Here is a 12,660-nt window from a genome sequence, read left to right as displayed (position 1 = left end):
ATACAACATATTCATACTTTATTATAATCCCCCAATAAAACACCTATTTTTACCTTATTGCACTGTAGAAGTTATAAGAAAATAGAAAAACATCTATCTTTGACTATAAAACGTGTATGTCATGTATTTGCCAGCTAAAAACACAAACAAAAAAGTTGAAAAAACATTACTCTTAATGCTATGTTTCCACAGTAATACACTGACAACTGTTACTATGTCTGTATGAAGAAGATGAAGGTAGAACATCACAGAAAAGGCCAATACAGTAAGTGTTATACTTGTGAAAATGCAATACAGACAGTGGTGGTGGTCCTTGAAATCCACTAAAATATTGAGTTATTTCTGTGTAGACTTAAATGGTTGAAGTGCATGTATGGCATAGAAGCCACAAGTTCCGAATGGTAATTACTACAAGAATCAATTTGATATTAAAGGATATGTGCAATACACAAAGTTAAATCTGGCTGTTACCGATGTGAGCTACTTTAACCAAATGACATACACCCACCAGAAAAAACGTTATACTTAACATGAGACTCTTTTTTTTCTGATGGACTATCTCTCATTGATTCTATTCTATTTGTTTTGTATTACCCTTACACACCCAATTAAACAAATAAGCTTAATCACAGAAACACTTGTTATATGCAAGACAAACACTTATCAACACTTTATTTATTTTGTCAATAACAAAGCAAATACACACATATACAAGCAATTGTATGCTGAAAGAATCTTTGCCCTCTCCCATAAGATTTTTTGTAAGTCTCACATAGTTAAGTCAGTTAGCTTGGGCCGAAAGAAAATGACCAAAGATGGTAATAACTAGCTGCTGGTGAAACTGACTGTAGAAGACTGAGAGATAAAGACTATGTGCCCGTGTAATTGCCTTTACAAAACTAAAGCACATTAACAGCAGATTCACCAAAGTACTTGCTAAATATATCAGGGTGCGCTTGATAAAACTGTCCGAGTAGGCGCTTTTTCTCCTTGGCAGAGACCTTGGGGTCCTGGTGGATGCTGTTCAGTAGAGTCCACAGGGCCTGTTTGGTGGTCTCCTTTGAGTCAGTGGAGACCTGCTGACAGAACGTAAAACCTGAAGGATGGAGTGGGAGAAGTGTTAAGAAGGAAGGAGCTTTGATTAAAAGTGCCACATTGCACTCAATTAGTATTTTTGGCAACCTAGAGGCAATACAACGTTGCTTTTTAAGGGAAATGTGTTAGCAGGCAAATGCCGACTTGCAACTCCAGCAGGTATGTAGCATCAATTGCATTTTCTGGCCAACTGTCAAATGCATCTCTATATTCAGTTTTCTTTAAACTCTGTTTTGGTCTCCTCCATCTCTGTACTTTTTAAAGCATTATACCTTATTTGAGATTGATTAGAGCAGAAAGAGTGAACCAAAACAAATAAAGGTTATGGAGTGTAAAACCCAAAAAATGAGCTGTACAACACTTGGATACTCTGCAGGTCTGCTGGGAAACTCACATTTATGAGAAAGTTGTCTAAATATACAACTCTTTAACAAGTATGAGTTAGTGTTACACTACATTTCACCATCTACTGTCAATAATCCCCACTTCTGTTCAGTGAGTCCCTATAAGAATGTTGAACATTTCTTTAGTTTTTACTAAAATAGTAACAGTGCATTTTGGAAGTGGACACTTTACCTTACAATTAGCTGCTGCAGGGAATATTTCCTTCAAGGTTTAATGGTTGTAAAATAGAAATACATCAAAGTGCAATATGCAAATGTCTGTGATTTCTTAAATAATGTGTATTAAACAATTTAAAGGAGACCTATCATGCTACATTTGAATAATATATTGTAGGGCCATACCTATATAAAAAGGTATAGTTATGTTTTTTTCTTCAAAATACCAAACAGATCATGCATTTTTTTAGCCATGCCTCATTTTGCTCTATTTTCCTCTCCTCCACCCTCTTTGCATGCGCTGCAGCTGACCACGCCCACCTGCAAAGGAGGGGGCGAGTTTGAGCGTCATGTTACCATGCTGTTACCATGCCACGGCAACCCCCTGATAGGTGTAGAGTTGGCCGTATAGGCGGAGCTCCTCGTCACTGATGTCAGATTATTTTAAAATCTGTATCAGTCTGTATCAGATCCGTTGCAGCCCCGTTTTTAGAGATTTGGGTATGGAGGAAAAGAGAGGGTGGTGTTTTCTGACACTTGGTGAGTTCCCGGACACACCGGACACACATATTCATGTATAAAAAGAAGTACAAAAGTGGATTTTTCACGATAGGTCCCCTTTAACCTAATAATAATAATACATATTATTTATCAAGCGCTGTATCAAATGCTCAAAGACGCTTTACAGCGGTAAGAAAAAATAAGATAAGATAAGAAGTCTTATTAAAATCGATCAATAAAACCACATTTGTGACAAGGACATGTCATCAATCACACGTTAAAAGTCAGTCTAAAAAGGTGAGTTTTCGTCAGTGTTTTGAAGGCGGGGGCGTCAGTACAGTCTAATTTGTTGTGGGAGTGAGTTCCAGAGGGTAGGGGCAGCAGTGGAGAGTACTCTGTCACCCCAGGTCCGGTGCTTGAGGAAACAGAACCGGACCTGGGGTGACAGGTGCTTGAGGAAACAGTGACGCACTGTATATTTTTGTGTTAGATTGTCGTTGGATTGACCCTCATGAACAGCCTTACCGTTCACATCAGGCTCCTCCTCCTGTACGAGGCCGGCCAGCTTCTCACTCACTACTTTGTGCAGGGCCCCTGGTATCTGCAGAGAGGAGAGGAAAGTCTTAACGTCAACTTATGTAATGGCAGAGATTGGTTTGTCGATTAAATAACACTTCAAAAAGGTATTTTCTTGAACTTGAGTTATAGTCTTTTCAATTACCACTTATCCTATTCGGTGAATGTCTGAGACGGTCATTTCTTGCAACTCAAAATGACAACACAATATAGATGAGGTCAAGCGATCACAACATATGCTATTTAATCGACTTTTTTTAGGAATGCTTGTTATATAGCTTTAACTGAAATCTCATAACTGAATTATATTATGATGCCTTTCAGTTTTGAGAATGCTATCTCAAATGGTTAACATGGTCAAAAGTATACCTGCTTTAGTAGCATGATAGAATAGTCATTGTGAGCATGTTAGCATTTAGCTTTTAAGTGCGTAGCATCACATATCTTCTTAGCAACTAACATAGCTGTGTACACTCTTAAGTGACTTCATTTTTCACTCATTCACTACTCTTTCAAAAAACTGTATAACTGTTCTGTTGAAGTGAGCAGTAAATTAGATTTATGAACTATATGATTCATAGTACATTCATGTATCGACAGGCTTGGAGTCACACAAATGTATTTTTTGAAACAAAATGTGTTGCATTGTTGAATTATCAACTAAAGTTACTGTTAAACACAATTTTTTTTATTTAGTTGGGGGATTTTTTTCAAGTGCATTACATAGTGCATATTCACCCTAAACAGAGGAGAAATATAATATATGCAGACATTCCTTACCTTGAACATCTCCTTAATGTTGCTGAGCATGAACACCACCATCAGGTCCTCTTTGTCCTTAGATAGAACCCTGCTGTGGAGCATCGCCCTGAAGAAAGACCTCTTCACCGCCTGTCTGTTCTCCATCTTGACAATCAACCGCACATCTTTAATGTAAAATAAAGCTAGGTATGCACTGGCAATTGACAATTAGTGAGACATGTTGAATTTTGTTTTGAAAGTCTTAAAAATGATATCAGTACAGTCCATCATAAAGCAAAAAATCGTCTGTGCAACACGTGTGCTAAAAACATCCCAAAATAAAAAAGGTATGGACTCACAGGAGGCCATAAGGACGTGGACTTGTCTATCGTGCCATTAGAATGGGAGATAAGCTAGCTTTGTTTAACTGAATAGATCATAGGGGAATTGGAAAACAATAACTAATTGACTGAAACTATGGTCACGATATGGGAGGGATATACAGTTTAATTCTTACAGTACAATTTCCATAATTTTTCACATCAATAATAAATAATTAAAATGATCATGTTTCCTTTTAGAGGAACTGTATCAAACAAATGTGTTTTTTTAAGTCTGTAAAACACGTTTTTTGTCGGCCGAGATATATCTGCAGCTCCGCAGTACTTGATTCAAATTGTTAACAGATATTTAGCATTTAATGAACATTGTGGTGCAGTTTGAATAATGCACTAGTACAGCATTTCTCAAACTGTGGTCCGCGGACCGAGAGTACTGCAGGTGGTCCGTGGAAAAAAGCTGAATAAAATCCACTTTTTATTATCAAGGATTTTCGGGAACCACCTCATATGTGACTTGCTCTATTGAAATCAGTCGCATTGACCCCTGAAGACATATTTTGAGTTGTATACACTGTTGGAAAGAGGAGATTCCTAGCTTTCTAATGATATCAGGATTGTTTTTGTACTCCAAATATCAAGCAAAATATGCAGAGTCACCGTAAGGGGGTGAAAAGTTAGGACGATTCTAAGGGCCCAAACAATTTTAGAACATTAAAGCTCTCTACACACGGCGGCGTGAAACTCTATCCAAAAACCAATCACATGAATCTCCCGCCCCAGACACACAAGCACGCGGATTGATTGGCTGGAGCTTGTACTGGCATATGATTTGATTGGCTGACGCCTCCGTCGAGGCCGCAAAAGTAGAACATTGCTCTACTTTTGCAGCGAGCACCGCGAGAGAAGCTACGCTTTGCTCCCACAATGCAGTTCGGCGAATCGTGACGTCACCCCATTCAAAGTGAATGGGCAGAAGCGTTGAAGCGACAACGCACACCGCCGTGTGTAGGGGCCGTAAGAATAGATGTTTAAGTAACCTTTCATCAATCATCAATAATTAACATTAATAGAACGTTATATTGATAATGTACTCACTAAACGTATGATTCACTTAACTTATTTTCTTCCAAAAGTTAATTATCCAAAGCCTCTGTACACCCCCTTCTATTTACATGTAATGGTTTGGTCCTGCCTCAAACGCTGTGCTGCGCCGACACTTTCTAGCAGAGAGTGAGAGCATGTGAGGAGGGATGCTAGTACTTACGTGTGTACGATGTCTCAACGACTCACAAAGTCAGGGTTTCAAAAGAGAAAGGAGAGAAAGACAAGAGAGAGCGACTAAAGGGCGACAGTATGCCACCCAGTTTTTCAAAAGAAAAGGTGGGTGTGGTCCATGAGCATACTTGCCAACCTTGAGACCACCGCGCGGGGGGGGGGGGGGGGGGGGGAAGTTTCATGGGGCCCAAAATCCCTGTCGGCACCCCTGCCTATGATTACTATAGCCTTACATTCACAATGTCAGCGGGAGGGAGGGGGAGCGGCGCTGCGGAAGAGCAGAGTGCGAGTGAGAGGTGCCTGTCATCTTCCCTTTACATGTGTTATGCGTCTGTTTCCTGCAATATCGGATGGTGAAAGAGCTGGAGCTGCAGTTCATGTTCGCTGATGCAGCTGTTGTGTTCTATGATTGTGTGCTACAGATGTGAATATATGGTGAAGGACCAACAGAAAGAAAGAAGTTGCCCGCCGTCCTCTTTGAGAAACATACACAACGCAGGCAGACACCGGTCACACGTGCGACAACAGTATCAGATAGGCTTCAATTTACTTTTGATTGTCTATAATTAACTATAAAAAAATATCGGCGTTTTAACACTACGTTTATATATTTACTTATTTTTACGGTTTGCATATGAGGTGGTCCGCGAAAATCCTTGATAATAAATAGTGGTCGGATAAACAAAAAGTTTGAGAACCCCTGCACTAGTAGATATTTATAACATTATGGTCAATTGTTCAGCCCTAATATTGTTAACGATTAGGGAAATTGTTTGTTGCTCTACTTCAACCGACAACCAAAATATGTGACACGATGATTTTCTATTTGGAGAAAAATATGAATGCGCATTTTAAAAATTCATTATCCAACATAACATTCAGTGCCTTCTTCTCACCTCCTTGTCCAGTTTTATCCCCTGTGGGTCAGCTGCCAGGGCCATAAATGTGAGCACCTTGTGCAGCTGGTCTCTGCAGCCGGGGGGCAGCAGCTTCAGACACAGCTGCAGAGCCTCCAGGGCCATGTTCAGTTTAGCATTCACTGGGAGGCAAGAGACACAACATGTAAGAGATGTAAGATTATTAACATTTAAAGGTCTCCTATCATGCTATCTTTAGGCATATATTATGAGTCTCAGATATTAAACATGTCTATGATGTGTTTTGCTCAAAATACCAAACAGATCATGCATTTTAGACATCCCTCATATTCCTCTGTTTCAGCCCTGTTAGAGAAACACTGATTTTGTAGGGGGACCTAATGTCTGCTCAGAATTCTACCGGCAGATGCAGTTAAATTCTGTCGTGATTAAACACCATATCATGTTCCAAACCACATCAAGGATTATTTCTGAAACAGTATGGAGCTCAAATGCTTTTTCTCTTGCGGGTTTACTACAAGGTGATTTCCTTTTTTTATTTCATGCTTTTTTACACACGCTCTCTCCAGTACAGGTTAGCTCTGAGTGTTAGCAATGATTGCTAATGTAAACAAAGACCATATTACATCCAAAACAGTCGGGCATTGTTTCTGATAGCAATTCTCTGATAGGGCTGTGGGTGTAAAGCCAGCCCACATTTCCGATATTACGTCATATCGGCAGCAAATCTGGATCCGCTCCGTTGTACCTCCGTTTTTAGAGAATTGGGTACGGACGAAAAGAGAGAGGGTTCTGTTTTCTGACACTTTGTGAGTTCCCTGACACAGCGGGGACAGATATTTATGTATAAAATACATCTAAAAGTGCATTTTGCATGATGGGTCCCCTTAAAGATAAGTTGGGTAAGGGTCAGCATTACGCCTTTTTCTGGGATTCTGAGTCAGTTCTTACCCAGCAGGTCGGTGATGGCTGTGTAGATGTCAGTCATGTGTGGGGGCATCAGGGGGGGTCTGTCTGTGTGGCTGTAGTGTTTCACCAGGGTCCCGTACAGCAGCAGCTTACACTGATCCACACCACTCAGGGAGAGGCGAGACTGCTCATCACTGCTGCTGCCTGGGGAGGAAACACAGAAACTCAGACAATGCACTGGAGACAGAATACACACATTGACATGTATATTGTTAACAGAAGCAGTGACGTGCTTTCAACACAAACCTGAAGCACAGTATTAAAACATGAGAAAAACTTATCTAAGAGGCCCTGTTGTGCTTTTTGGGTGACAGATTTTTGCGCATGTAAATGGTCTGCAAAGGCTGAAATCCCAAAGTTCCCTCCAGAAATGCATTTTCCTGGTGCTCCAACACATAGTACATGATATATTTGAGAAACCAGATACTTGCTTTGCTATTGTAGTATAGAGTGGTGCAGTGATGACAAACAATGGAATTTCTGCATTGGATTTTGGAATATTGCAGAAGATCAGTATTTACTGACATATTTTATGTCATAGAACCAAACATAAACATATTTTATGCTTGTGTTAACCATGGACCTTATTTAAGGCGTGAATCGGAAGTGGTAAAATGCAAACTGATTTCAGGTTTAAGACTAATTCCTGCACCACTCTTTACTGATTCTCATCCAAGCCCTTGCCTCCACCGTGTTCACTGCTGTCCTGATGTTGAGGCTCGCAGAGAGGCAGCTCCCGGCTCAGTTCCACCACCGGCTGATCAGGGAGGAAGTCCAGACAGTCCAGAGCTGCACCGAGCCACTCGTCCTCCCTGAGGTCAGAAGGAGCACAATCAGCCGATATTTAGAACTTAATTAATTCATTAATGTAAGCGCAATATTTGGGAAAGGCTAAATATGTAAAAAAATCATTCTTAATGAAGTATTGTGGTGATAAAGAACGATATTCTATATACGTTTCAATGGTAATGTGAACAATGTTTCACAAATGATCGTTGCCTCTAATGCGAATCATGTGGCAATTGTCTCATCGGTCAAAAATAATTGCAATAAGTCAATTCGTGCAGCCCTAATCTTTTACAAATAAGACCCTACATTTAAAATCTTGCGCATGTAAAAGCACAAAATGTATTTTTTATCAAAAATACATTTTAAGTAGCAAATGTTAAACCGTTCAGTAAGTATAATAATACTAACTAAAATCTTACTATACTTGGGTATATGTGGTCAGTTAAACTACTACGCCCCTTTATGGTTTTATACACTATATTTAAAGGAAATTAGAATTCACAAGATTGACCCCATCTCGTATCGTTCTGAATCTTTAAAATACAAATGGAATGGAGTCTTAATTTTAATCTAATACATCTGATAACAATAACATGTGCCTACATAGAAACCACTTGAGGAGGCCGTTACAGAGGAATGGATCATTTCAATATGCAAACACATCTGTCACAAGCTGCCGTAGAATTGCGCACTATTTAGAGCTAAAAGGTTTTAAGCAGCAAGATATTTGGAGCGTACTGGGAGTCCCTGAAGGCCCTGAGGATCTGCCGGGCCAGGTGGTTGCTGCTGTAGATCAGGTTGGGGTTACTGCGAGGCAGCAGGTTGGATGGAGAGGGGGGGGCGGGGGTCTGGCACCACTGTAGCACCCCCTCCAGCAGGGGGAGCTCCACCAGGTTTAACAGCCTGAGCAGAGTCTGCTCCTGCCAGATCTCGTCCACCACTGGGGAGAAGAAGAGACACAAAAAAAGACAATTAAAATATACCTTTTTAGAGTTTAATGACTCCTTTTTGCACCAGTCTCCATTAAATATGGAACTTAATTACAGAACATATGGACATTCAAATATTGTCTATACTAGTGATTGTTATGTTAAATGAGCAGGATGAAATACTCAAATGCTGAAATGAATGTCTCACCTGACTGTGGTAGAGCGGTGTCGTCGGGCAGTCTGCAGGGAGTCAGGCTGTCCATCTGAGGGCCCAGAGACAGGCTGCCAGCAGCAGGAGAGAGGTGCTGCTCTGCCTGCAGGAACGTCTGGGTGCATTTGACAGGTGTTGAAAACGGAACATGCGAACCAGAGGGACATGTCTGCTCCTCCTGCCTGGAATACAAAACAGAGCCATTTCATTTTATAATATTAAATAAATAAATATGCAAATGAAACGAATCCTCAAGTAATATGTTAACGAGACAATATTGATCAAATAACAAACACTAACCAAATAAATAGTTGACTATTATTTCATGTACCCACATTTTATTTTCAGGGTGCTTTTTTCATAATTCCAGATTCATTTATTTCAAGGAACCTTTAAATACATTTGAAAAAAAAAAATATATATATATCTATATATATATTTTCCCGCAAAAAATCTTTAGGGGACCTAAGTCCAGATGTATTACTTCCAGGGCTTGAATTTCATAAATCCACATTTACTTATTTCGAACAGGTGAGTTTTATTTTATAATTCGAAATGTATTTATTTCAGGGGACTTGCATTTCATAAATCCATAATTATTTATCTTGAAGACTTATCTCAAAATTCCACATTTATGTATTTCGGTGAATTTTCAAATGCCTAAATCAGGATTAATTCACAACTGCTTTTAATTATTTAATAGACAGGCTAGACAGGTTAGAATTCAACTTGTTAACCATTTTGGAGGCTGTAGATATTTCTGACGTGGTAACGGACTGCATTATCTCAGGTTTTTTAAATGTTGTTATGTCACTAGTAAACAGGTAACTGTGTATGTAATGTTTGCTATGGAAATAAAATGATGTAGTACCTGTCTGTAGGAGAACTGCAGAACAGTCTTTGGATCCCCTTCACAAGCACTCCTTTTTCCAACTCATCCACCGAAGGAGAACACATACCTACAAACCTGTGTGTAGAAAGGCAGCATGTCAACATTCACAAAAACCTGAATACAAACATTGTGACTGCCAGAAAAATACGTTTTGTGTGTTTGCTTGTTTATTACTGTACCTGTAAAGCGCACTCTTGCTGTCCTGAAACACATCCTGCTTCTTGTCTTTGCCAAACACTTTGGTACCCACTGCCTCAAACACATTACAGTCCAATAGAGCCTGGCACACACACACCACTTTGTCCCGTGTAACATCAGCACCTGAAATTAACCAAGCAGAAAGGGGAAATGCATGGTTTTAGTCTATCAATAAATAGAAAATTGTCTCAAGTCCAATTAAAACCCTCAAAAGAAAATTCCCCGAATGATTTAATGTAGAATGGAATAGACACATTTAAAATCCACAAACACACACCCTCAAAGGCTTTCCCACAGCTGATGTGTTCTGTCAGCACATCCACAGCCTCTGAGCCCAGGAAGCAGTCGCTGTGAGACTTGAGGTGGACTCGCCGACGCGTCACTGTCACAGAGGACCTGAGGTGGGAAAGGATGCTGCTCCACATGGAGGACGACTGGACCGGTTTACTGGCCACACCAGGAGCTAGGAGGAAGGTACAGAGACAGTGAAAGCAGTGGATTTTTACAGATGTGTGCAATTGGTGGGGACAAAGGGGGTCCAATATTTAAAATGTGTCTTTGACATACACTACCAGTCAAAGGTTTGGACAAAAAGTGTTTTATTTATTTTTAAATGTTCTACATTGTAAATTTATACTGAAGACATCAAAAACTATAAAAGAACACATGTGGAATTATCTAGTAAACAAAAAAGTGTTAAAAAATCCAGAATATGATTTATATGTTGCTGGCTACTGCAGAATGCTGTGGTAGCCAATACCATGCTGGTTAAGTGTGCCTTGAAATCTGGTTTATTCACAGACAGTGTCACCAGCAAAGCCCCCCCCACACCATCTCACTTCCTCCTACATGCTTCACGGTGGGAACCACACATGCAGAAACCATCTTCCACCTTCTCTTCTCTGCGTCTCACAAAGTCACGGAGGTTGGAACCAACAATCTCAGATGTTGACTCATCAGACATAAGTACAGATTTCAACTGTCTAATGTCCATTCCTTGTGTTTCTTGGCCCAAACAATTCTCTTCTTCGTGTTGTTCATCCTCAGTAGTGGATATTTGCAGCAATTGGACCATGAAGGCCTGATTCACGCACTCTCCTCTGAACAGTGGATGCTGAGGATGTCTGCTACTTGAGCTCTGTGATGATTTATGTTGGCTCTAATCTGAGGTGCTTTAATTTGCGGTTTCTGAGGCTAGTAACTCTGATGTATTTATCCTCTGCAGCAGAGGTAACTCTTGCTCTTCCTTTCCTCATGAGAGCCAGTTTCATCATAGCGTTCGATGGTTTTTGCGACTGCACTTGAGGATACATTCAAAGTTCTTGACATTTTCCGCATCGACTGCCCTTTATTTCTTAAAGTGATGATGGACGGTCGTTTCTCTTCACTGAGTTGAGTGGTTCTTGCCATAATATGGATTACAACAGTAGTCAAATAGGGCTTTGCGCTGTGCACTAACCCTACCTCTGCACAACACAACTGACGGTCTCAAACACATCAAGAAGGCAAGTCATTCCACAAATGGACTCTTGACAAGGCACACGTGTTAATAGAAAACCATTCCAGGTGACGACCTCATGAAGCTGACTGAGAGAAGCCAAGAGTGTGCAAAGCTGCATCAAGGCAAAAGGGAGCCACTTTGAAGAATCTAAAATAAAAATCATATTCAGGATTTTTTAACACTTTTTTGTTAACTAATTCCAAATGTGTTCTTTCATAGTTTTGATTTCTTCAGTATTAATCTGAAAAGTAGTCAAACATTTAAATAAACAAAAAACACGAATGAGAAGGTGTGTCTAAACTTTTAACTGGTACGTATACCATTTTAAGTAGTGTTATTGGTTGATTGGAATGAGGACAGAGTAAATAATTACACGATCAGGAAAAAACAAGAAACTATCAAAAAGTGTCCCAAAGAAGTTAATGATCAGCGCATGCATCATTTTTGGTGGAGGATTCTTTATGACGATACATATTCATTAAGTCAATATTAACATTGCATTTTATGTTTCCTTACTGTGCAAATAAACCTTTATGAAAGTGTTTTGATTTTTTTACAAAATTATACTTTGAAAAAGCAAGTCAGCCATATTAAAAGTGGTGGGGCACCAGCTTAAATTACACTTAACAGATAAACAAGGTTACACGATCATTTGTGAGAACAAAAGCATGGAGAAGAGGACAGGCTAGTGGAGGAATGCAAAGACAGACATTCTAACTAACCAAAGTCAGCAGATTAAGGGTTGTTTGTTAATAGGTGGGGATTACAATTTTAGGAAAGATTTAGTGTGTTTTGTTTAGTGTATCCTAGTTGCCTTTGATAATAATCAGGCGCATGAAGAGCAGGCCTCCATTAGCTGCAGAAGTCCCAACACGTCGTTGAAATGCTTTACTTTATTGAAATTGATTTACTCACTTTGAGGACGCACACACAACTTGTCTGCCAGGTTCAACGCGGCGGCTCTTTCTTTAATTGAAGACATGTCTGCCAGACGATGGAGCAGCAGTGGGAAACGCACTTCCTACTTTGATAACAGGTGTGTAGACCACCAGGTGAAACAGAGCACGTCCATCGCAGAGGCCATTTCAGTAACGGTGCAATTATAATACATATCGCTAGATGGCGCCAATGGCTAAATCACAGTGGTCTCTCTCACACAGGACTTGCTGGCTGATCGTTTTATTCCAGGTTTGTTTTATAGCCT

General features: G+C 39.9%; 2 protein-coding genes across 4 annotated transcripts in view; one reads left to right on the top strand and one right to left on the bottom strand.

The window, feature by feature from the left end:
• Positions 1-655: 655 nt before the first annotated feature.
• LOC307039588 (DEP domain-containing protein 7-like) lies at positions 656-12,588 on the bottom strand. Of its 2 annotated transcripts, none has more exons than XM_079681814.1 (12): positions 12,372-12,588; positions 10,233-10,418; positions 9,937-10,078; positions 9,737-9,832; positions 8,863-9,047; positions 8,464-8,665; positions 7,621-7,748; positions 6,919-7,080; positions 5,986-6,128; positions 3,513-3,638; positions 2,682-2,757; positions 656-1,096 (listed from the first exon to the last, which is right to left on the bottom strand). In XM_079681814.1, the coding sequence occupies exons 1-12, from the start codon at positions 12,436-12,438 to the stop codon at positions 900-902; spliced, it is 1,710 nt and encodes a 569-aa protein (XP_079537940.1). In that variant the 5' UTR covers positions 12,439-12,588; the 3' UTR covers positions 656-899. The 2 variants fall into 2 exon arrangements, with proteins under 2 accessions (XP_079537940.1, XP_079537941.1); XM_079681815.1 differs by having other exon boundaries at positions 7,627-7,748.
• Positions 12,588-12,660, top strand: part of ccdc73 (coiled-coil domain containing 73) — a 40,387-nt gene continuing 40,314 nt past the window's right edge. The window contains exon 1 of one of the 2 annotated variants that reach the window (XM_079681809.1): positions 12,588-12,644. The gene's annotated coding sequence lies outside the window, so the exon portion shown is untranslated. The remainder of the gene's footprint in view (positions 12,645-12,660) is intronic. The other variant, XM_079681808.1, reaches the window with a different exon arrangement.

The sequence above is a fragment of the Notothenia rossii genome (genome assembly GCF_949606895.1).
Source record: "Notothenia rossii genome assembly, chromosome: 5".
Taxonomy (NCBI): domain Eukaryota; kingdom Metazoa; phylum Chordata; class Actinopteri; order Perciformes; family Nototheniidae; genus Notothenia; species Notothenia rossii.
The sequence above is the reverse complement of the archived record's forward strand: the minus strand, read 5'-3'. Positions and strand labels throughout refer to the sequence as shown.